The sequence below is a fragment of the Pinus tabuliformis genome, chromosome 6, assembly GCF_031772625.1.
Source record: "Pinus tabuliformis cultivar Carrire ecotype Pingquan chromosome 6, CPIR1, whole genome shotgun sequence".
NCBI lineage: Eukaryota > Viridiplantae > Streptophyta > Pinopsida > Pinales > Pinaceae > Pinus > Pinus tabuliformis.
The window spans coordinates 812,843,066-812,869,450 of NC_142292.1; the positions used below are offsets into that span (position 1 = coordinate 812,843,066).

General features: G+C 39.5%; 1 protein-coding gene across 1 annotated transcript in view; it reads left to right on the plus strand.

Annotated features, from left to right (window-relative positions):
- The first annotated feature begins 14,121 nt into the window (after positions 1–14,121).
- Positions 14,122–26,385, plus strand: part of LOC149261283 (serine/threonine-protein kinase SRK2A-like) — a 29,646-nt gene continuing 17,382 nt past the window's right edge. Inside the window, exons 1-6 of the mRNA XM_089421971.1 lie at positions 14,122–15,023; positions 16,771–16,845; positions 16,934–17,035; positions 17,118–17,171; positions 17,295–17,387; positions 17,578–17,670. Of these exons, the coding sequence (XP_089278097.1) occupies positions 14,844–15,023; positions 16,771–16,845; positions 16,934–17,035; positions 17,118–17,171; positions 17,295–17,387; positions 17,578–17,670 (597 nt within the window). The 5' untranslated portion in view covers positions 14,122–14,843. The remainder of the gene's footprint in view (positions 15,024–16,770; positions 16,846–16,933; positions 17,036–17,117; positions 17,172–17,294; positions 17,388–17,577; positions 17,671–26,385) is intronic.

The following is a 26,385-nucleotide window of genomic DNA, read 5'->3' on the forward strand; positions in this document are numbered from 1 at the left end:
TTACAAATAGATGCTGAGATCAAATTCGAATTTTAGTTTAGGGACTAATTAAAATTGGAATGTATCCCAAAATGTTATCTATAACAATGTTATTTTTAGTATTTCTTGTTTTTATTTTCAACATGTGTAACTCCAAAGCCTTCCCTGAAAACCTTGCCATACTTTCTAGTGTACGATAAAGAAGATATCTTTCCCCCAACTTGTATCTCCCAGCCTTGCAGCTCTCCTAAGAGTCATAAGGTAAACCTTACCTACTGGTCCAGAGAAGGGTAGATACTTTACTCAATCATGAGGAAGAGAGGCTCAATGCCAAAGAACAATTTTTCATGCATCAGAGTCGTATAAAGCATTGGTTTGACAGAAAATCCGCAGGGGCAAAGATCTTTGATGTGGGTGACCTAGTTCTGAAATGGGATAAACCCCATGAGGACAAAGGTAAACACACTAAGTTCCAACCACTATGGATTGGACCATTCACAATCAAAGAGAGGCTCGGTCACAATGCCTTCAAGCTGAAATATTTGGATGGGAGGATTGACCCCCTTCCCATAAATGTTCGAGACCTTAAGCATTATTTTTAGTAGCAGCTACGAGTTGCACATCCTATACATATCGTTTTGTGCTTTCTTTTTATTTTGTTTAAGTTAGTAGTGTGTCCACTATGTAGTTATATCGTGTCATGTCTTGTTTTCAGTCATTATACATTGATAAGGCCTGTGTGTAAAGTACATGGCCAAAATACTTTGTAGTGCAATCAAAGAGCAATGTGACAACTGTAGCACTTGGATTTCTGTTTATTCTCCTTTGTTTGGGAAATTCCATAGGTTGAGGTAAGTCCAGATGGAAAATATGATTCATCCAATAGGATAACCCTGAGGGAACCTACTAGGTTCTCACTTATGCTAACACCTGAACTACTCAACTTGGTATGCGTATGCTTGTGTGTTAATGCTTGTCCAATCCAGTAGAGAAGGGATAAGGGGAAAATCTAAAGTGATCAAACCTAAATTAGAGGTCTTAAAATACTTCTTTGAAGGGGAAACCTCCTTTTCTCTCAATAAGTTGGGATCCATCTTCCTCCCATTGAAATAATAAGTGTCAATGAACAACTCTATTAAAGAAATAAATAAAGGGTGAAAGAAGAGAAAGGCTTCCTGCATAGGGAGGTGAAGCAAGCGACTTCACTAGGGTACTGTTCAGGCTTAGTGATAGTTAATCAGCTTTTGTGCTCTTGGAGTGACTCCGCCAGGGTATTATCCAGGCCTGCTAGTAGCGGAGCAACACTAGAGATGAAAAATCTATACTTTGAATATTATAAACTCGTCAAGCATATTAACCTTTCCTGAATTGAACTAATTGTGATACAATGTATCTTTTTGTGTGAGTTTACCCAAGTAGATAAAAGAGAGGATGCTATGTATGAAATTGGGCCGAAAGGGGAAACTTGGGGCAATCAATACTTCCTAAAGGTTTGACCCTTAATTGAAAGCTATTCCTAGACAAAGAAGTTGAAGTTTGCCCACTATGTCGCCAAGTGTTGTCACTGCTACAACACCGTTCAAAATTTTACTACATTCACATTTTGGAGCCAATCTTATTGTCGTATAAAATGTCGCCTTAGTCATCAAGTGTGATTTCGTGTTGTTTGATATGTCTCAAGTGTTCTTGAATGTTCTCAAGTGTTGTTGCATTGATTAGAACATCCTTATATGCATTTCATGGTCATAACACCTTTGTTGTTGTAAAACGACAATTTTGGGTCGCAATCGTAGACACTTCACTGTTTGTACTTGGGGAATGTGAATATAGTGGAATTTTGATATATATTCATTGTTGATCAAGCCTATCTAAGTTTTCTCGATGAGTTAGTATGTGTCTCACATGGTTTTATGTCTAGAGCTCATATTGCTCACCTCGTGGCCAATCATCCAGAATTAGACAAAATTTAGTTGCAAAGCGAGCCCATTAAGGGCAAGAGTGCATGAGTGCACTCTGAAGCCTTAATGGGAGACCCTTTGTTGTTCAAAAGTACACCTTGTGCCCTCCTAGCGAGTTGGGCACACTCCAAAAGCATGAATCCCCTTCCCTATTCCGAAAGGTGCCCTCCAAATTGACTAAGTCTTCTTTGAATGCACTCCTTCGATTCGAAGAAGTATGCCCTCCTTGAGCGCACTAGTGCACCCTGAAGACCCGAAGCTCAATCATTTATCCTTCCCCTATGCGCCTTGTGCCCTCTTGAACTGTTTGAGTGTACTAGCGTACTTAGAAGGCACGAAGCCCCAAACTTCATCCTTCAAGAGTGTGCCATGCACCCTTCCTGAGGCCTATTGAGTGCATGAACACACCCTAAAGGCACGAAGCCTTGACCTTCAGCCTTCGAAAGTGCACCTTGTGCCCTCCCTCTCTCCCTTGAGCACATAGCGCACTTGGGAAGCATGAAGCCTTCCCCTTTGTCCTTCGGACTTGTGACATGCACCTTGTCTTGATTGTTTTCTTCCTTAGGGCACGTGAACACATGCCGAAGCCTTGAAGTTCCTCCTCCTAGTCCTTCAGCCTTTCAGAGTGCGCCCTAAAGATTCTTTGACCCTTTTAAGTGCACCAAAATGCCACTAACAGGAAAATATGCATAAAACATGGTAGAGTAGGATATTTTTAGATTGATAGTTGCTCATCATGAGTGATTGTAGAAACAAGTATTCCAAGGACCTCATGAGAAGGACACATAAGGAAGATCGGGCAAAGAGGATAAACAAAGGAAGCACGAAAAGAACCAATAAAACACCTGAAACTTGATGATCGAAGCACCCTAAAGACTCCAAGACTGAAGACCCTTTGGAGGGTGGAAGCACTATGAGAAGAAGATGAACAAAGAACAAACACAATGGCAACTATGTCACCACTAAAGCAGATCCATGTGTTCAGTGACTGTCAGTCCCAGTCATCCAAGATGGTGATGTGTCTAATTTCATTATATGATGATGTGGAAGTCAAGATGTAATATCATAATCATTGTAAAGGACAAACAAGTAGAAGTCCAATAGTCAAGTGTGAACTCAAGAGTCATGGAAGTCCAAAGGACATGTAATACCAAAAGTCATATGTAATTCCAAAAGTCATTTGGAACTTCAAAGGTTGTAGAAGTCCAAAGATCACTAGAAGTTAAAAAGTCAAGAGTCATGAGGATATGAAAGGTCACTCCTCAAGTTATAAATAGATCATCATTCCTCATGTAAAGGACTTTTAACCTTAGCTTCTCCCATAAGGCATAAGAGAGATAAGTTCGTACTTTTGGGGAGAAAGTAGTGGCTCCAACACTCCACTATTGGAGTAAGTGATGTTCGTTGTATTCATGCATCTTGGGACTTATACTTAATAATTGAAGCCTGACGACCAACACGTTTTTCATACATGGATTATGAATGTTTTTAAGACTATTCTGTGAATGTTTATGATTCATGTTTGCTTTCACCAATACTAAGGTAGTTGAACTATTTCGGTTATTTTAGTGCTTATTCTATTGAGAACGTGTTGTAATGGTTGTAACAATCATCATGTCTTTGTGGACTATTCCATTGGATGTTAGACAAAACATTCTTGTTTATGTGTGTCTTTATTAGGGTGGTACTATTACCTCTCTCTTAGAGGCTCACTTTCCCCCCTCTATAGTAGAAGAACCTTGATGCACCTGCAACTGAACATTCACCAGGCACACTTGCTTGCTTTTTGAAGGCACATATGTGATTCTCTATCTTGTTGATAGTTAAATCCAAGGCATATATTTAAGTAGATGGCAGTCAGGTCGTATTTCGGATGGGGCTCCTATCCTAAATGGTGTGAGTTCTAATTGGGACCACTTATCAGGGAGACCCCCTTGAATGTTGGCAAGTCCAACATTGTCAACAAACTGCTTTTTGGACAAGATATGGACACTATGAGTTTGTAGTGGTACCCTTTGGGCTTACTAATGCCCCTGCCAATTTCATGTGCCTAATGAATAGTGTGTTGCATCGTTATTTGAACAAGTTTTTCATTGTATTTGTTGATGACATATTAGTGTACTCAAAGATTGAGGAAGAGCATAAAAAGCATCTGGTTGCAGTACTACAGTTGTTGAGGGAACATAAGATCTATGCAAAGCTCAACAATTGTGACATTTTGCAGTCACAAATACACTATTTGGGGCGTATTGTCTCCAAGGAAGGGATATTAGTTGATCCATAGAAGATCAAGGGCATAATAGAGTGGCCAACACCGAAGAATGTGAGTGAGATGATATCATTTATGGGATTAGCGGGTTAATATAGGAGGTTTATCAGAAACTTCTCCAAGATAGCCCATCCCATCACATCCTTGCAAAGAAAAGGAAAGAAATTTGAGTGGACAGTAGTGTGCAACAAGCTTTGAGCAATTGAAACAGTTGCTCAGGAACACGTCGATGTTGAGAATCACAGATCCTAATAAGGATTTTGTGGTATGCACAGATGCCTGCAAGGAAGGGCTCTGTGGAGTCTTGATGCTTGAAGGATAGGTAGTATGTTATGTGTCAACACAATTGAATGAGCATGAAGTAAATTATGAGACTCATGATCTAGAGTTAGCTATCATGATTCATGCATTGAATATGTGGAGGCATTACCTCCTTGGCAAAAAATTTACACTTATGACAGACCATACTGGGTTCAAGTATTTGTTTGAGCAACCCAAGTTGAATGCAAGATGAGCTAGATGGTTGGCCATATTTAGGAAGTTTGACTTTGAGATCGACTACATAAAAGGTAAAGAGAACAAGGTTGTTGATGCATTTAGTAGGAGAATTCAAGTAAATCACTTGGCAGCTATAAGATCCTACAAAATGGACTTGGTAGGAAGGGTCAAGAATGCAGGACAACATGATGAAAAATATCAACAAATGAGAGAAAAGTTGCTACAAGATGGTGGGGATGAGGAATATCACCTCACTGATGACGACCTAATTAGGTTCAAGAACAAAATTTATGTGCCAAATGATGATGAATTGAAGAGGCTCATAATGAGAGAGTTCCATGTCAAGCCATATTCATGCCATCCAGGTTACCAAAAGACTCTCACAGCCATTAAAAAGTTATACTATTGGCCAAATTTGAAGAAATAAGTGGTTGATTTTGTGGCTAAATGCATAGAATGTCAGCAAGTGAAGGTTGAATGCAAGCATCCAACAGGATTATTGTAGCCCATTCCCATTTCAGAATTGAAATGGGATGTGATCTCCATTGATTTCATCACAAAATGTACTAGAACCTCCAGGCAACATGATGCAATTATGGTGGTTGTTAACAGATTGAGTAAGGTAACTCATTTTGTAGCAGTCAAGTCCACCAACTTGCCTAGTCAGGTGGCCAAATCTTCATAAAGGAGATTGTGAGATTGCATGGAATTCCTAAGAAAAATATTTCAGATAGAGATGCTAAGTTCACTTCAAGATTTTGGAAGGAATTGTTTGCAGGTTTGGGGACAGATTTGGCATTCAGTACAGGCTATCATCCACAAACAAATGGGGAAACAAAGATGACAAATAGGATCCTCAAAGAAATGTTGAGGATGTATGTAATGCATCAACCTAAGAAGTGGGAGGAGTATCTTCCACTTCTGTAGTTTGCATACAACAACAAATATCAAGAATCCATAAATATGAGTTCATGTGAGGCACTGTATGGGAGGAGTTTCAATAATCCTTCCAACTAGAGTGATCCAGTGAACAAAGTGCATATTGAACATGACATTCTCAAGGAAATGGAGCAAAAAATTCAGATCATTAAGTAGAATTTGAAGGTGGCACAAGATAGGCAGAAAAACTATGCAAATCAACATAGGGTGCATAAAGAGTTCCAAGTTGGGGAACATGTTTATTTGAGAATCAAACCCAAGAAGAGTTCCTTGAAGATTGGGTCATGTGCCAAGTTAGCACCACGATATTGTGGGCCTTTTGATATCCTTGAAAGGATCAGAATAGAGGCCTATAGGCTTGATTGACCTCCTTCAGTTAAAGTTCATGATTTTTTCCATGTTTCTTTGCTTAAAAGATATGTACATGATTCTAATCATGTGATTGACTGGTATATGCTACAAGTGGAACCAGAGGGAGAGTTCCAGCCAGAGCCATTGTGCATTCTAGACAAGAGGAGTCTCATGCTCCAGAATCGAGCCATAGAAAAAGTCAAAGTGTAGTGGAGGAAATTTGGGCCAAAGGAAGCCACATGGGAAATGGTTGATGTCATGAAGTCTATTTATCCATTTTTGTTTGTTGGTTGAAGCAAAATGTATATAAAATTGTAAATACTATATAGATTTGTACATGTAAAGCTTCACGAAATAGTATGTGTTTTAATTTTGTTTCTTGTGTTGCATATGAACCTAAGAACACCAAGGGTGATGTTCCCTCGGGGGGGGTGGTGGTTGTGACAACCCCAACCATGGTTTTGTCATGAAATTCCATGTAAATATTTTAACAAAAAAATTAAAAAATGGGCCGAGTCAAAGGGACACAGATTCATGGAGAGGTTGCTTGCTTGGGATATATAAGGTTTCCTTGTGTTGGAAATATGTATTGTTTTGGAAACCATTAAAGGTTGGCGGGTGTGTTTTTAATGGAATGGTTTTTTGAATTTAATTAGGTTGCAAGAGAAGTATGCAAAACATGTTGCTTTGGGAAACACTTACAAGGCAGAAAAGACGAGAAATTTATGGAGTTGGGAGGTTGTGTAGATAACTAGGGGGGGAAGGAAGAAAAGTTGACCTCTGGAGGAGTTCGATCATCCTTCAGGAATTAGAGCAGGTATTCGATCATCATTCATCATTTAACAACAGAGCAGGAGGAACAACAAAGGAGACTTGCAAAAAGAAAAAGAAAGACAATGTGATATCAATTCGGTTGGCAGGGAGAAGGTCTCTCTTAGGTGAGGAACAATGACCTCTCGATTCCCTGTATAGCTAGAGGGTGGAGATGGTCTTTCTCTGGATTCCCTTGATGGTTGGGTTGGAGGGTTGTTTCTTGGATTCCTGAAAGGAGGATCTTTGGAGCCTTTCTTGTTGGGTGGTTTTACAGTGGATTTTGGATTCCTCAAAGTGGGTGGAACCATTGTGTTATGTTTGCAAGGTGGAGACTTGTTTCTTTGGACTCCCTTGACATTCTTAGGTGGAGGCAACAAGCTCTAGATTCCCTTAGTTTTTTTATTGGCTACCATTGGATAGTTGGAGGGTGGAGGTTGTTGGCCTTTGGATTCCCTGTACATTTGGTAACTGTTGAGTAGCTAGTGGGTGGAGGAAGGAGGCCTTTGGAGTCCCTGTTTCAGTTGGAAATTGATGTTTTATTCCCTTGAGAAAGACCCCTCAGTCTTTGGAATCTGGATAGGTGGTGACAACTACAAGTGAGGACTGGCTGCAACTGTCTATGGTTGGGTGGAGAGTCATAGTCCTTGACTCAATTGCCCTGAAATATCCAAGATAAGTGTTATTGTGTATTTGTTTAAATGATAATGAATTTTTGTTGCATTTCTGGTTTGAAATGGTGTTGCAGAGCAAGATCCATGACTACATTCTAACATTATAATGTTGAATATCATATTGTGCAAGATCTTTACAAGATAATGAAAGTATGTTGCATTTATGGTTTGAAATGGTATATTGTGAGAAATACATGTATGTGTTTTTGATGTCATACACATGAACTTCATAAGGTGAAATGTTAAAGGCACTGGAAGGGTCTATAAGAAGCTAGATTAAACCATACAATAATCAACATAAGGAACTTCTTATATTACAATTTAATTATTACATTTAAGACAACCTGTTTTGACATGGTCTGTGTGCACATACTGGCTACAAGCTCATGTTATAGTATAGGTGGCATTGTGTTAATGTTGAGAATTACCTTTTTACTTAACTTAATAACTTGTGATTTTACATGAGAGGCTTCATTAGTTTGTTGTGATAAGTGCCTTGCTATTGGGATTGCATCTCCACTTCGATCAGGATTTGGTCTAAAGGATTTATGTGCACTCTTGAGTAGAGCAGGACCTTATAAGAGGGATTGACTTGAATTCTATATCCCTGCATCTTCTATAGATGCACTTTTGCTCTATTTGCAGATTTGTTGAACTTACATGGGTTGGGAGGCAACACTATTTCTTGTAAGGTTTTTGTTAACCACATGGTGCTCCCAAGTGTGTGGCAAGAGATTTGGAGGCCCTTTAGGAGTTCACTGCAAGTTCTTAGTAGGGGGCAGCTGAAAGGTCGCTAACACAGACATGCCTAGAATTCCCTGTCCCTAAGCGAGGACATTCTCAAGTCTGAGAACTTATTCATTACATGCCTGTCCATAAGGCACATGCTTATATTCGAACCCTCAAAATTATTTCCCCATCCCTTCAATGAATGTCAATCTTTGTCTAGCCTTTTTGGTATCTTATGAATCTCGTGGATTCGGGAAGAGTAGCTTTGTTGTAAGCTCGGGAGGAATAACACTGTGAGTGCTTTGGTAAGCCATAGTGGCCATGGAAGAACATTGGCATAGATCCAAAATGGTTGTAGAACCACTGCAACCAAGCCATAAGTGAATCCATGCTTGAATGGAGAAGTTTTGTTATGAGCAAGGGCTGCAAGGAAGCTAGGCGGGAATTCACCCTTATATCTCTAATCAGATAACCCTTATCTAATAGCCTGGCGAAGACCTGGCCATGGAAACTCTGTATTGGGTGCCTAGATTTCACCTCATCGTTATTGAGCGAAGGAGGGGGTGACATGGTTCAGAGGTTATTTTTCTTGTAAGTTTAGCGGGGAAGTTTGTTTGGAGGAGCCAGATGACTAGGCACCAATCCAATTGGGCTCATAGCTTGAAGGTAGGAAGCAATTCCATTGACCGGAGTGGAGCCCATATAACAACTCATCCTTGAGGCCATAGTGAGGCCATAACCCTGTAAGTTGAAAGGGGAAGCTTGCAGTGGATGGGTAGGATGATGTGGGGTCGGGACATGGTGGCCTCCATGTGATTCTAGTTGCAATCTCATTGGTCGGAACAAAGCCACCCTACAACTCATCCTGTCATCAATTATCCCGTAATTTTGTAGGAGTTTGCTTCAAAGGTGTAGGATGACGTGGGGCTGGGACATGGTGGCCTCCACGCGATCACAGTCACAATGGTATTGGCACATGGTGGGCCTTGAGACAAATCAACAAGGTATATTGACCCCAAAATCTTTCAAGGGCACTTTAAAGAAGGGAACGAGGTGATGAGGTAGCAGGGTACAGTGGCAGTCAAAGTCAAAATGGCAAACCAATGGGAAAAGAGGTTGAGCGTCCCCCACCATACACACAAGCCTGATAATGAGGCCCTGACAGATAATAAAGAAGCATATGAAGAAAATCGTCGGAAGAACAGGACCGGGATGACGTGGAAGGGGTCAACAAGCAGAGACCTTAAGCATCGAGGTCTAATTGAGTGGAAGCCACCACTTCAATCAGACAGTGGAGATTTGTCGCTAGAGATCAACATCGGGCGCCTTTGTGACCCCAGAAGGGAGGCCCCCCTCTACACAAGTTGTTGATATCTTCATGGATCTAATGGTGGAGGTGGAGTGCAACATACCCCCCGTGACGTTAACAAGGAGGAAGGAGGGTGACGCAATAGATGGTAGCCATCGGATGGGCAGAAGTGCGAAGGACTGTCCGATGGAAGCCTTGGAACCTTAGGTTGGATCCATGATTGCGACAGGGGCCCACCTTTTTTACGCTTAAGTACATTAACTCGTCATAACCGATTTGTTGCTCGTCGATCTCCCTACTCTAATTGTGACCATTGGATTTAGTTAGTGACAGTGGGGAATGCCAAGACATAGCAGTGAGTGCGTGTTTCACACACACACACACACATATATGAGAAAACAATTATCCCATTCTTCTAACAACATAAGAGGAATCATATTAGTAGTAACCATTCCACTGGGTGAAGTGGTGGGGGTGTGTTACATTAGAAGGGTGTAAACCAGATTTAATCCACTCAAGTTCTTGATGGTTTAGATTGATGAGTTTTTGGGATTGAAACCTCGAGCAAATATATCTTCTAGGAGCATGGAGAGGGCTTTGGAAGTGACTCTTAGACAAGAGGTGGTTTCCTCTTTAAAGATTGTTTTATTCTTCGAGATCCAATTTGCCCAACAGAGGTATTGCAAAAGAGATTCCCAACAGTGAATAGGGATGGATGAAGCTTTTCTTGCCTAGGGGTATTGTCTTCTCTAACCTTTGAACATGTGATCCCACAAGCTTGGAATTGAATCTATAATGCAGATAGGACCAAAAACAATTTTCCATGTTTCCAAGGAAAAGGGACAATACCAAAAGAGATGAGGGATGCTTTCTTCATATTTGCAGCATAAGGCACATCTTTTTGGATCAATAATATTTCGTCACCTAAGGTTCTCGACTGTTAAGATTTTCCCATGGACTAATGCCCAACAAAAAGTATTGATTTTAGGAATGTTGTCTTTGCTTCATATCTTATACCATAAATGACTTGGAGGAGGGTGAGGGAGACACTTTATTAGCAGGGTGTATCCTTCCCAATTTATATATTTTTGGGTAGAGTTTTTTGTCCGCACACGACAATATTTTGATTGCTTTGAGACCGGGGCCATTCCTTTTAGGTGGCGCATGAGGATATGCCATTGGGCTAATAGATGAGGTAGAAGATCTGCCCTTGCCCTTGGATCTCACAATATTGACTAAAAAATATACTAAGAAAAAAACAAAACATCAAATATTTAAACTATACCTTTTTTTTCGCGGTAACTAGTGAATTGGTAACTTCAAAGGACTATTTTGGGCAAGACCCAAGATCAAATCACAATGGTTGCCACTATTCACCTCAATATCAAAATATTAAAATTTTCTCACCTCTTCGGACTTATATAAATTACTCATTACGTCTTTCAACTTGTTCAAATTTTTACCACACAAACTCACATATCTCTGAAAAAAATAAAAATAAAAAATAAAAATAAAAATAAATAAATAAAAAATTTAAACCTACTAACTACCATTCAAACTATTTTCATTACACCTTTTAAATTATTATCATAAACTATTTCAAACTATTTTCACTACACTTTTTAAAATTATTATCATAAACCCTTTCACATAATAATAATAACTATTTTCACTACACTTTTTTAAATTATTATCATAAACCCTTTCACATAATAATAATTTTATTGCTGAAAGTTAGTCACAATTAAATTATATATTCCCAACCCTAAACACATTACACTATATCTTTAAAAATTAGACATTTAAAAAACAACCAAACCTAATACATTAAATATAGTACGCTGTATGATACTATTTTATAAACACATCTATCTTTTTAACCTTATGTGTACACCATCAAAAGATATCTCCATCCACGTACGTGTATCCATATATATATAAACTTATATTAATAAAAAAATAAAAAAATAATTTATAAAATGGAGCACATATATACACATCTATCTTTATAACGTTATGTGTAACCCATTAAAATATATCTCTGTCCATATATATATTAACTTATATTAATATAAAATATTTATAAAATATCTTTATATATATTAATATAAAAAATTATAAATATTATTTATAAAATATATATTTTTTTATATAATTTTAATGGAGCAGGTATATATAGATATTTATCAATTGGAGTTATTTTGGGTGGTTGGACATAATGGTTATTATTATTTTTTCTAGCCAAGTTTAATTCCCCACAAATAACATGATGATGAGAAATATTATTGTCACAACTATATGCCTATGACTATTAGTGAATTGAGTTTAGTTTCGGTGGTTGGGCGGAATAGTTGTTATAGAGTAATTATGTTGCGCTCTTAAGTGAGCCTATAATGAGGGTTGACCTAGTACCAACAACCTCTATTAATCAATTGAGTTTAGCTTAGGTGGTTGGGTGAAATGATGGTTACAGACTAACTATGTTGTGCTCTTAAGTGAGGCTATAGTGAGCGTTGGCTTAGTACCAACAACCTCTCTTGCCTTCGGGTTGAGCGGGAGGAGGCTCTTTCTTCCTCGGGCATTACCTAATGCCCAAAAGTTTGTCAATTAAGTTTAACATGGATGATTGTGCAGAATAGTTGTTATCCTCCCCAAGCATGTTCAAGTCTAGTAAGTTGACATGCTTACACTCTGGAATAGAATGGGTTTATACTAAAAATTGGCCTAGTACCAACAACCTCTTTCAAGCTGAAAAAGAAGTTGACTTTCTATTTTGGACTGCATCCAATGGCATATATATAATAAAGTAAAATAGACCTTTATGAATTCAGGCCTTTGTGATCTATATAAGATTAAGAAGAGTCTTTTCGGTAAAAATCACATAGGAGAAAATTTTGCCAACGCGTTTTGAACCAGCTAGTGTGGTTCATCATCAATTCCAGATGAAGATGTAGATCATGGCCAGGCTTAGATCATGACCCAAACTTAAATAGAGGGCGATGAAAGATCATATAACGACAAATTTATGAAATTTATATTTTTAATAATGATTATTAAGATCAAATAATATTCCTATAATAGCTAGTTTAAGAATAATAATAATTAAGATTAAAAGAAGAATATTATTATTATTTTTTATCTTAATAATTATTATAAATTATAATATTATTATTTTCTGTATTCAAACTTCTGTGATCCTTAATGAATTGAGCAAAGTATTTCGATAGAAATCACATAAGAGAATTTTTTGGTCGAAGTGTTTTGAACCAACAAGTGTGGTTCATCATCAGGACCAGATGAAGAGACAGACCATGGCAAAGGCTTAAATCGAGAGCAATGTAGAGACATAATTTCAAGTAACGCCTATACAATAATATTTAAATTATAATATTAATTTATTAAAAACAAATATTATTAAGGGTTAGTTTTTGAAAAAATATATTAAATAATGATATTATTTCATTAATTTATTAAAAATATTAATAGGTAATGACTATATTCAACCACTAGTTTTTGAAAAATAATATTTAAATTAATTTATTAAAAACAAATATTACTAGTTTTAATAAATTAAATATTATTTTTCAAAAACTAGTGGTTTAATATAGCCCTTACCTATTAATATTTTTAATAAATTAATAAAATAATATCATTAATTTTTTTTTTTTCAAAAACTAGTAGTTAATAATATTTGTTTTTAATATATGAATAAATTAATATTATAATTTAAATATTATTGTATAGCCGTTACTTGAAATTATGTCTCTACACTGCTCTCTATTTAAGCCTTTGTCATGGTTTGTCTTTTCATCTTGTCTTGATGATGAACCACACTTGTTGAAACGCATCAGCCAAAAAATTATGTTATGTGATTTCTACAGAAAAACTTTGCTTAACATTATTATTCTTAAACTAGCCATTACAGGAATATTATTTCATTTTATTAATTCATTATTAAAAATATTAATTTTCATAAACTAGCCGTTATATGATTTTTTGGTCTCTATATCGCCTTCTATTTAAGCTTCATCTGGTCTGATGATATTTAAGTTTGTGCAATGATCTCTTTCTTCCATCTCATCCTAATGATATTTAAGCTTATAGTCTGCTTCTTCATCATAAAACAAATTCTATTACATAACTAAAAAAAATAAATTCTTTAACAAAATAAATCTTTATTTTTTAAAATACATATATAGAATAAGATTATCCATTCATTTTTTTTATTTTTCGACTTTTAGAAAGAGTAAATTTTCGTAATCTACCCATTTTAATCCTTAAATTCAACGAATACACTTCTAAATTATTAAGAGTAATAACAAAATTATTATTAAAATTGCTCATCTAAAATATTCCGCAATAAACGATAAAAAAATATTTAACCAATCATCTTACCCTTTTTAAATCAAGAAACGAATAAACGATTCATGACAGGAAAGTCATAGAAAGTGTTACTACGAGTGATGTGGAATACTATAAGCGTCACGCTCCATGGCCCACCATCTTTGTTGACAGTGACATTTATCCTACCATGTTGATTTATCTTCCTTGGTTAACCTTTCCCCTTGCTTCCACTAGGCCATACCCCTATGTTGACCTCACCTCTGTAAAAGTGGTGATCCCGTTGTACAATAACTCTTTTTTGTCCTCCCTCCAGCACAATTTTTTGTTCTCTTTTCCCATATCTGATTTCTCTCTCCGATTCTGCTGCCTTGTTCGTGCTGTTCTTCTCTGGTTGGCGGCTTCACTAACCAAGCCTCTCTCTGCCTTTCCATCTGTACCAATCTCAGGCTTGCCAACCTGACCATGAATTAAAAAATCAATTAAGAGAATTCCCTTGTTGCTCTCTGATAAGATCTGTACTCCACCCGTGGAATTTATATTCCCAAAGTATGCAAATCCCATATAAGTCTGCACACCAACAAGCAAGAACCATACACAAATAGGCCCATAACCAGGTCATATCCATATACAGAACGCCCAGTATATCCTGCTTTGAAGATCTCTGATTGCCGAAAGCAGAGGCACAGACCTCAAAAAAAAGAATATAGTATCTTTGTTACCATACCTCCGCTGCTGCTCAGGTTCCTCCCCCCAATCACCACCAGAGGCCCACCTCTTCATTTCCTCATCGTTACACTTATACCCATCTAGGTTCCGGAGGTGCCACGTCCGGGTCTTTCGTAGGACTGTAAGTGTGTATATTATATATCTATTTGTTGGTGTTTGTGCGTGTTTCGCCCCTTGTGGACAGGGCGTTTCTGGTCCCTTTTTCTGTGGGTGAGAATGTGAGGAGGCATTCCATTGTTGAGAAGTAATTGAAGGAAATGGACAGAGCAGCGGCGGGTCTAGGTCCAGTGGGCATGGACTTGCCCATTATGCACGACAATGATCGATATGAGCTCGTCAAGGACATTGGCTCGGGCAATTTCGGGGTGGCCAGGCTTATGCGAGACAGGCAGACCAGAGAGCTGGTGGCAGTCAAGTATATTGAGAGGGGCGAAAAGGTTGGTGTCTAAACCTTTTTATAGGTCTTGAATCAGGTTGAGCATTGCCTTACTATAACCTGATTTTACTAGAATTTGCAGATTTAGTATGTAAGTTTTTCGCAACTCTGAAATCATATGATTTGAATTGGGTGCTGTATAAAGGGATAATTGATTGGCTTTTACTGCCAACGAAAGAGTGGCAACAAGAATTGAATTGTTCAGAGGCAGAAGACTGGATTTTTGGGCTTTTAAGGTGTTGGTTTCCGTCATTAATTAGGTGAACTGAACTGGTTAGAGTAGATTTAGAGACTTTGGGCTTCTGATTTTCATGGAAAGTTTGAATGAATGTTGGGAAGCAAAGTGGGCGGCTGCCCAAGACCGGATTTCTTGGTTTATAGATGTTGATTGGCCTCCATGTTTAGGGAGAAAGAAGTGGGTAAGACTAGATTTAGAGGTTTTCGGGCTTTGATTTGAAGAATTTTGAGAGAAACTTCATTTTGATTGATAGCTTGTACTTAATTCCATGCTTATTAGGCGTCTATGTTCACATCTTGGCTTTGTATGTGTTTGCACCTATGTTCTCATATTGGCTTTGGAGGTGTTTGGAGTTTGGGCGTCGAGAATTGAAAACAGGGACTTTTGGATCTGCAGCCTGCAATTAGAAGCAACCCTCTCCAAAAAAGGGAAAAAAAACTTCTGTTAAAGAAATTGAGATGTCTGAGGTTATGAATTGAATATGAGTTTGTAAATGTCTCAAGTGTACATGGTGTGATTCGCATTTGTGATTTATAATATCTAGTTTCAAAAATAAAGAAAGTGTGTTCATATACACGAAACCTTTGAGCAGTTTGTTAGATAAAAACAAAGTGAACTGTGTGAAATACGAGATTAATCTCCTGTTGCTTGACTGTTTTTTCCACTTTTCTTACTTTCGTTTGGGGAAGCTCAGGTTCAAACATAAGCCCATTCTTATTAGGCACCCACGTCCTCACCGTTGCCGGGGAGGTTCTCACCAGCCACTTACCAAACGAGGAGTAAGAGCCTTTTTCAGGAACTTTTTACCTTATAAGCCGAAGAAATCAAAGTGCTGTGACTCCTAAGGCTCTTATCCAAAGCAATGTTGAGAAAAAGAAGTAGAAATCCAGATGTCTTTACTATTGGAGCAATTCTCAAGTGAATAATAGCTTTTGAGTAAACCAGATTTCTGAAGTTCCAACTTCTAATTTGAAGCAATTATTTGAAAAGAAGTGGGTAGCAGCTGGTAGGTAGCTTTTAATTTGAAGAAATAGTCAAAAAATAAACAGAATTGAACATGTTGGGAAACTAGATTTCTATGCTTTTTGTATCATACCCGAATGATTTTAAGAAGAAATAGATGTAATTATTGTGTAAAACTAAATTTATTATCTGCTTCTCGCTTCGGATTTAGCAGTTTTTGGAAAAAGAAGATAATGCTGTGGAAAATTCTAGATTATGATTTCTAGCCTCTAAAGCAATTATTTATTTGATATAGACAATTATCCCATGGAAAAATAAAAAGTGGGTTGCAGGAGTACAGTTGAAAATAGTGGAATATTTGATAGCCTTTCGCTGAAGCAATTATCTATTCGATGTCTAGACATTCTATGAATAATAATTGGAGGTTGCCTGAGAAAACTGCATTTTAGACATCAATCCAGTAACTAGAGAATTTGAGACAACAAAACTGAGTACTGCAGAGGAACAGATTTTCAAGATTTAGGATCTAATTCGAAGTCTGTGGCAGATTGATGAAAATGTTCAGAGGGAGATTATAAATCATCGCTCATTGCGGCATCCAAACATTGTCAGATTTAAAGAGGCAAGTAGATGAAATTTATAAAAACATTGTTTATTGGAGTACATGAATTGGATTGCAAATCATGGTTGAAATTGTTGATGGATTACAGGTAATATTAACACCAACTCACTTGGCAATTGTTATGGAGTATGCGTCTGGGGGAGAGCTCTTTGAGCGCATTTGTAATGCTGGTCGCTTTAGCGAGGATGAGGTTATTTTTCCTTTCTCTGAATCATAGAGAGTTTTATCTTAATTCTATCCTTTGTATTTTGCTGATTTCCAGTGTCATGCAGGCTCGTTTTTTCTTCCAGCAGCTCATATCAGGGGTGAAGTATTGCCATTCTATGGTAAGTGGATAAGCTGCATTAGAAGTATATTTTTGGATGCTGCTTTGGGAAAGTTGACAGTCAATCCTCTGGTGCTTTTGAAATAACCTCACTGTAAGGAACTTGCATTTGGGTCCTGTGCAGCAAGTTTGTCATCGGGATCTTAAGCTGGAGAACACACTTTTGGATGGAAGCCCTGCTCCTCGTCTGAAGATTTGTGATTTTGGCTACTCAAAGGTATTCATTTTTGACGTAATTGTTTCTTCTCTGAATATTGGCCTTTTAAGAATGTTCAGGGTCCATGGAAAATACAGAGAGACCGAGTTTGATCTTGGCTTCTTGTCTCAAGTCCTGGAGTGATGAATCAAGCTAGGAGGTAAGAAACTATTATTTTTGAGATTACCTTATAGTGATTTGTTCTATGCAGTCCTCGTTGCTCCACTCCCAGCCAAAATCAACTGTAGGAACCCCTGCATACATTGCTCCTGAAGTGTTATCAAAGAAAGAATACGATGGGAAGGTAAGGGACTCGGGAGCTGATCCAACATGTTTATGTTATAACCATGTTTTGATTTGGTAATTGTGTGCAAGAGAAATGATCAAACTTAAAAGTTGTCGGTTACAATTACTTGAATTTTGTCCGTGTCTTCTGTTACAATTGCAATAATTCAGTACTCACATTTGTTTGTATACCCTTTCAGCCAGATTTTGTAATGTGAACTTCCATGATTTTCCTAGTTTTTTTTTCCATTCAGCAATAATAAATAAGATCTTGAGCTTCAAGAAGCATGTCATTTTCTGGTTTCTCTAAAAGGGGATCCTTTCTACAACTAGGACAAATTTCTACTTAACTTTGACTGATGGTCTGAGACTCTGAGTCTGTCATGGTGCCTGTGGAGTGGTCTTCAATTGCCTCTATTTTGTCCCTAATCTCTGCCATGATTGTGCCTCTGTCATCCAGCTCCTCTTTTTTAAACACCATGATTACCTGATCCTTGTATGCTTTGATGAGTTGCTCCAGGTTTTTAGTTGTCTTAACAGTATGCATTGAAGTTATGACCACTGCTGCATATATCTGGTGGAAGTCAATTAGCAATGCCTTTCAGGATGTCCACTGTGCCACCATATAGATGTTCATAGCCACCATATAGATGTTCTTGCGGTATCTCATAGTTTTGGGGTCTTCAACTTAAATGGGTTGAAAAAACAGGGTTGCTGTGTGGTTCCTCTCGAATTCCATTCCTGGCTTCACGTCAACCTCTGTGCGTTGAACTCTGTCTATCGGCTCATCAACTAGCTCAAATATCCCTGCTTTCATTATCCCTTGAAAATTCCTAGGTGCCAAATTAACCAGAAAACAGAAAGTAAACTTGAAACTTTTGGGGAAATTCAGGGATATGCAGGGGGCAGGGTGGGGGAGCTTTCATGCCCGACCCCCCCCCCCCCGCCAAACAATTTATGCTCAATGGCCTGAGAAAAAGTCAATTCTTTTACACAAAAGAATCAAAACCCTAAAGTATATGTGAATATTTATGCCATGCTTTTGTTGTTCATATTTGTGATTTGTCATTGTTTCACGTATATTTAAATGTTTTGTTTTTTATGATTTTAAATGGGGTCTGTAACATTCCACTCTGTCAGGGATCCCAACATTTCTGATGATGTTTTTAAAGTTTGGGGGTTGTCTCCACATGTCCCTCCATTCCCGCATTCCCCCATATCAGAAAATTGGTGGAACATTGGTAATTATGGGGAATGTAATGTTCGAATTTAACAAAAGGAAAGGATATGGCCTTATTTGTACCGCCTTCCTTTTTGCTGTCATGATAATTATGTTAGTATTGCCATCTACTTTATTCAACTCTCTTCTAGTAAAACAAATTAAATCTTTTTGAAGGACTGACCTGATGCCTCTTTGTCATTGTCTTTATTCAGCTGTGAATGTCAGGTATTAAATGAAATTGAAATAAGTTTAACATTTCTTCAGTCTTTGTTTTGTCTGCAACTTCTTAGGACTATCTAAGTCAACTAAGAGCGTTGTTAAAATTAAACAGGGATGTTATTTTTCCCTATGTTCTTTGTTGTAATATTCCTAGGGAAAATTATAGTAAATATGCAAGCAAGCATAGACAAAAGCCACAAAATTAAAACACACAAATCAGATCACAGAAATGCACCAAAACTGCGCTGCTGAGCCATTTTATTAAATTCTGAAGAAGGTACAATTATGTGTTGGAAAGAGTGCACCTGGGCTTGCTCAAGGCAAGCTGGCTAAGCCCAAATGAACAATGGGAAATCCCCCTCAAGTATGTTGCTGCTCTGTCTCGTGGCTCTGCGCTAAACTGCCTAGAAATATGCTGCTGGGTGATAAGATCTGTTCCTAGGGCCTCCTGTAGTGCTCATAAAATTCCGGGAAATTAACCCTGGACTATCCTCAATATACCCAGAATAATCCACGAAGGAATTGGGCTATGGTTGACCCTGGAAATTCGGCCCTCTTTTGTCTCTATGGCTCTTCTGCTGGGAAATTCAGCCCTCTGTCTATGCTGCTGCAGATACTCCCAAAAATGGCTGCAAACTCCTTGCAAATGCAAAGGCTCTCCCGGACTCCACCTCAAACCTCAAGCCCAACTCCCTTTACAACTCAGCTCCCAAGTGAGCCTCCTACAAACACTGTGCAGACCCTGCGCTGCTGGCTGAGTCTCCTCCACGCAAAACTCGCACTCCACTGCTGGAACAATTGGAAAATGATGGAACCCCCTCCTTGGGCTGGCACTCGAAGTCCGTCGAAGCAAGGGTTGAGATCTCTACTCGGAGACACTCGTGTGCTAAACAAAACTGTAGACTTGGCTTCAGCTCAAGTGTGCTTTGTCAAAGGCACAATTTTTGAATAGATGAATGAATGACCAAATGAGTGCCTTCTCTTCATTTTTGTCAAGATGCCTCCAACGCCTTGATGTGGCCCCTCCTCGATTTCTTCACACCAAATTTCCCTCCAAGGGATGTGTATTCTCCATGTGGGTCGAAATTCCCATGAGGTGGCCCCCACACTCCACTAAGGCCACAATTTCCCCCCCTGCTCTAATGTTTGTTTAAGTCAAAAATCATATGTGGGGCCTCTAATCCCACATTTCCTTAGTACAACCTTGCATTATAGCAAAATTGGTCAAAATTGATATTTCACTTAACAAAATGCTAAATGGGAATATCACAGCGCTCCCCACCAAAACGGTGCTTGTCCTCAAGCAACTGCAATTAAGGATGTTGAAGTATATGCTCTCCCTCCCAGGTGGCATCCTCATCTGGCATATTCCTCCATCTGATAAAAGACTCCTTGATGACCCGGTTTCTCAAGTGCCTCTCCCTGGTATCCAAAATGGCCTCTAGCTCCAGCACTAAATGCCCCTCATCATCCATAGGGGGTAGTTCTATAGCGGCTGTCACCTGCTGCCCCAACGCCTTTTTCAGGCAAGACACATGAAAGATGTTGTGCATCTGACTCCCCGAGGGTAGCTCCAGCTCATATGCTACCTCCCCAACCTTCTGAGTGACACAATACGATCCATAGAAGCAATGTTTGAGCTTCTCGACCCCCTTTTGCTTGAGCGAGGACTACCGGTATGGTTGAAGCCTTAAGAAGACCAAGTCCCTCACTTCGAAATGCCTCTCAACTTTGCCCTTGTCTGCATAAAGCTTCTGCTGGTTTTGGGCCATTCGTATGTTGTCTTTGAGAGCTCGCAAAATTTCTTGGCTCTCTTGTATCCAATCCTTGGCCCTTGGGGCCTTGCCGTCTCCAAACATAACGTCAGCAAAAGACAATGCATTGTAACCATACAAAGCTCAGAATGGAGACATACCTATGGACATGTGGTATGTGTGGTGTTGTAGTAGTATTCACCCAAATGCAACCATGGTATCCATGCTCGTTGTTGACCTGTTACATAGTTATGCAAGTAGCCCTCCAGTCACTTGTTAACTATCTCTGTCTGCCCATCTGTCTGAGGGTGATAAATAGTACTCAGAGTGAGCTTTGTGCCTACCAATTGAATAGCTCCTTCCAGAATCCACCCCTGAGCCGCCTGTTCAGGTCACTGATAATGGTCCTTGGGAGACCATGTAGCCGAAACACCTCCCTGAAGAACAGTTCGACCACCTTTGAGGTCGAGTACTAGGCTAAGATGGCGAAGAAATGGGCAAACTTCGTCAGGCGATCCACCACCACATAAATGCAATCCTCGCCCTGTACTATGGGCAACCCAGTAATGAAACCCATCGATATGCTCTCCCATTTCCCCTTAGGGACAAGAAGCAACTGCAATAGGCCTGCAGGGTGTGACTGGTCACCCTTGTTCCTCTGGCATGTGTCACACTCCTTGATATGCCTTAGGACATCCTCCTTGAGGCCCCTCCATGCAAAACGCTCTCTAATGGCCCTATATGTCTTCGTGAACCCTTGGTGCCCGGCTAGTGGTGAGTCATGGGCAACCTGTAAAATCTTCTCCCTCAACTGGGAGTCAGGCACCAAGTAAATCCGGTCTCTGTAGTAGATCACCTCGTTCATCACCCTGTAGCGATCATCTGTCACTGCCCCATCAAGGACCTTACATGCAAACCGGGCCTTGGAGTACTCCATCAGTAACTGCGCCCTCCAATCTGGGGCCATGCTCATCAATGAAAGGGCAGTCAGTCTCCTGGACAACGCATTTGGCACCACGTTGTTCTTCCTCCCGTAAAGTCAAGGGATTGTGTGACTCTACTAGTCCACACAGTGGCTCCAACAACCCCTCTATGAAAGTGTACACCCTCCTAACCTTTGATAGGTCTGGCACCATAACTGAAACCAAAAAAAATTATGATATGTAGTGCTTTGGTTGGCTTGTTTGTCTAAGTTGGGGCAACTCTCTCAAGTGAGCCCCCAGATCCCTCCTATCAAAACGCTCCACCACTCTCCGGGTGAAGTCCTCATATGAAGTCACACTGGCATGTCCCAATGTGGATAGGCCATGAAACCACCACTCATGTATTTCCCCTTCCAAGTGTAGGGTAGCCATTTTGATGGCCTCCATCTCTGTCATCCGATTAAGCTAGAAATAAGTATCCAACTTCTCCACCCAAGTTTGAGCTGTGCTCTTGGAAGCAATGTTTTAAAAACCGGAACTGGTGATTGGACCGGTCCACCTAATGAACCGAGTTTCGAACTGGAACCGGTCGAACGGGACTGGTCAGGTCTAAACAGACCGGTTTAAATAAATACATTAAATAATTAATTTTTAATGAAAAAAACTACTTTTAAGATTTAAAACCATGATTCCAGGCCAATAGAAACAAAATATGCAATGTTTGCTCATCTATATACCATGTAAAGGTGAATATATCAAAATGGCATCGAGTGCAATACATATCCACAACAAAATACATAATCAATGATGCTCTAAATGGCCTCTAGATTCCGAAAACAATGCTCTAAGCTATGGGGTCACTAAACTACTACAAGTCTACATATCAGTGATCAACAACATGATCACTCCTCATCATGATTAAACTCATCACCACTACTAGACAAGAGATCATCAACATGAGCTACATAAATAATATGCCTCCGAGTTTGAGGACTCATACAACTCCTCTACAACTTTAGTAGTAGTAGCAAAAATAGACATCAAAGCTACAAATCACTGATCAACATGGTCACTCATGAAACTCATCATTGGTTCAACGCTACTAGAAATACATGAACATCATCTAGCTCAAAGTCTTTAGACTTGGATTGCTTAACCTTATAACATGATAGAAATTGAAAAGGTTTAACATGCCTAACCAATGATTTTGGTTTGAGTGAAGGGTTCATCTCCTCAACCTTATAATGTGGTAGAAAAAGATTAGCATGCCTAACCAGTTGTTTTCCTTTGAGTGAAGGATGCATTCTTGTTAAGGCCATGGTAGAGGAGTTCAACAATCAGTACCACCAACATCAACAAAGTTCAACAATCAATGCCACCACGATCAAGGTTCTTAAAGGGCTTCATGTTCTTGATCAAATGCCAATCTCATGCCGTCACGCATGATAGAATCAAATGGAAACATTGCAAACCCCCAAACCATGAAATCCTGAAAACCATTATGTCTGCTGAATTTTGAGTGAAATCTAAAATTCTAGTTTCTCCATATGAAATCCAATGAGGTTGAAACCACTCTCAAACATCCTGAGTCATTTTCATTTTCATCCTTTTACTTTAAGAATTTAACATTACCATTAATTGCCAACATTGTTAGGGTTGAGATGTGTTAGGAAACTGAGAGGGTAGGTATGTTTTTCTTGGAGGGACTATTTTTGGAGGAAAACAACCCCAAATTTCCCTCAAACCAGCTTCTAAACTCGCAAAAATGCATTTTGTGGGGGTTATAGTTGCCCTGGCAATAAACCGGTCGGTTCCGTCCTAAACCGGCAGGTTAGGGGGAAAAAGGCGAAATGAGGAGGTAAACCGGGTTTTTAAGCCGTTTTTACCCGGTGGGTTTGCTAACTGGTCAGTTTGACCCGTTACCGTTTTAGATCGGTCGATTTTTAAAACACTGTTTGGAAGAGTCATCATACGTGGGAACATACATCCTCCCAATAGTGCGTTGTAGCTCTGAGTTCTGCGAATTCTGCGCTCCATTGTACTTGCCCTTCTCATTATGTTTGAGCTGACAATAATCTCTGAATGACAGGCCGCTTTGAAATCCTCTCCCATGGCTTGCCATTCCCTAAAGAAATCCCCCATGGGCATTGGCTCATCTTGTCCCCCACGCTCACTGGGTGTTGATGGTAAGAAAGCAGGCAACATGGTTCTAGATGGCCCACTATAAGTTGTGGGTGAGTGGCCGGTGAAGGATGGTCGTACTGCTGTGAGGCTCTTGATGTCTCACCAAAAAGGAACTCACGATGGAGGCCCTTGTCCTCCTTACTTCTTGGTTCCCCCATCTCTGCTACCATGACTGTCTTTCCACGTGCCTTCAAATCAGGATTAATTTCCAACTCCCTTTCTCTAATCCTGTACCTTTGCCTTTGGTACGTGATGTTCTGCTTGTCCTCTGGTGTCATACACTGCACGTGATGTTCTGCTTGTCCTCTGGTGTCATACACTGCGCTGCTCCCACAGGCTGAGCCAAGTCTATGAGCTCTGATAACACTGTAATATTCCTAGGGAAAATTTATAGTAAATATGCAAAGCAAACATAGACAAAAGCCACAAAATTAAAACATACAAATTAGATCACAAAAATGCGCCGCTGAGCCATTTTATTAAATTTTGAAGAGGGTACAATTAGGTGCTGGAAAGAGTGCACCTGGGCTTGCTCAAGGCATGCTAGCTAAGCCCAAATGAACAATGGGAAATCCTCCTCAAGTACGTTGTTTAGTGATAAGATTTGCTGCTAGGGCCTCCTATAGTGCTCAGAAACTTTCGGGAAATTAACCTCGGACTCTCCTCAATATACCCAGAATAACCCACGAAGGAATTGGGCTATGGTTGACCCCAAAAATTCGGCCCTCTTTTGTCTCTATGGCTCTTCTGCTGGGAATTCAGCCCTTTGTCTATCCTACTGCAAATACTCCCAAAAATGGCTGCAAACTCCTAGCAAAGGCTCTCCCAAACTCCACCTCAAACCTCAAGCCCAACTCCCTTCACAACTCAGCTCCCAAGTGAGCCTCCTACAAATAATGCGCAGTCCCTGCATTGCTGGCTGAGTCTCCTCCACGCAGAACTCACACTCCATTGCTGGAACAACTGGAAAAGGATGGAACTCCCTCCTTGGGCTAGCACTCGAAGTCCACTGAAGCAAGGGTTGACATCTCCGCTCGGAGACACTCGTGTGCTAAACAACACTACAGACTTGGCTTTAGGTCAAGTGTGCTATGTCAAAGACACAATTTCTAAATAGATGAATGAATGACCAAATGAGTGCCTTCTCTTCCTTTTTGTCAAGATGCCTCCAACGCCCTCATGTGGGCCCTCCTCGATTTCCTCCCACCAAATTTCCCTCCAAGGCATGCGTATTCTCCATGTGGGTCGAAATTCCCATGAGGTGGCCCCCATGCTCCACTAAGGCCGCAATTCCCCCCCCCCCCCCCCCTCCCAGCTCTAATGTTTGGAGTGCTTTTAAGTCAAAAATCATATATGGGGCCTCTAATCCCACATTTCCTAAGTACAACCTTGCATTATATCAAAATTGGCCAAAATTGATATTTCACCTAGCAAAATGCTACGCGGGAATATCACATTTGTTCTTTACACAGATGCCTTAGGTTGATATCTTTGCTTGACTACTGGCCTAGATGAAGGTTTTTAACTCTATTCTTTGTTTTGAAATGACAATATTCTTTATCTTCCACTCCAGAGAGGTTGAAAAGGAAAATAAGCATACTTTTTTGTATGCTTTGAAGTCAGTCTTAATGTCACTAAGGTAATGGCTTGTAATATTTCTTGAGAAACCTCCCCCCTTTGGATTGACAGGACAATGTTTAAATGGCATCATACAAGCACTCAGTTGTTCAGTGTACTCTTCCTACTTTCAGTATGCAAACAGATTCTCAGTAACTGCGGAGGTGATGCTTCTAGCTGCATTTCCAGAATATCCCATCCAAAATCTATTTATTAATGCTGTTGTTAAACCTACAGTGCTTTATGAGTTCATAAATTTCAAATTTTGGGCGCAGTTTGGTAATGCTTGGTTGGCATATACAGGGAGAGTGGAAACAATTATGCTTCAACATATGAGTGTCATTTACTACAAAATAATGGTTCCATAAATTGCTATTTAAGTTTAGTTTGATGCACACCTACACATCTGGAGACTACCTTTAGGTTTAATAATTCTGGTGATGACATTCTATGAGAGAGTGGCTGGCCTGTCCAGACTTCCACCAGACATATGAAAGAAATTCATAACACTCTTGATGTCAAACAAGTCTGTTCACATTCCCCAGCTCTATTTGTTCTCTAAATGAATTAGAACAAGAAGTTCTAATTCAGAAGGAACAGGTGAAAAACATTTACTTGCTGGTATGATCATTGCCATTCTTCTCTTTGCTGATGACATAGTACTCATAGCACACACGATTGCAAGCCTTCAGCAACTCCTAGGTACTTCATGTATAATCTGCAATACTCATGGTCTACATGTGAACTTGGGCAAAACGGAGATCATGGTGTTCAATATGCCCAAGGACGAAGCTCAGGCAACCTAACTCACTAAC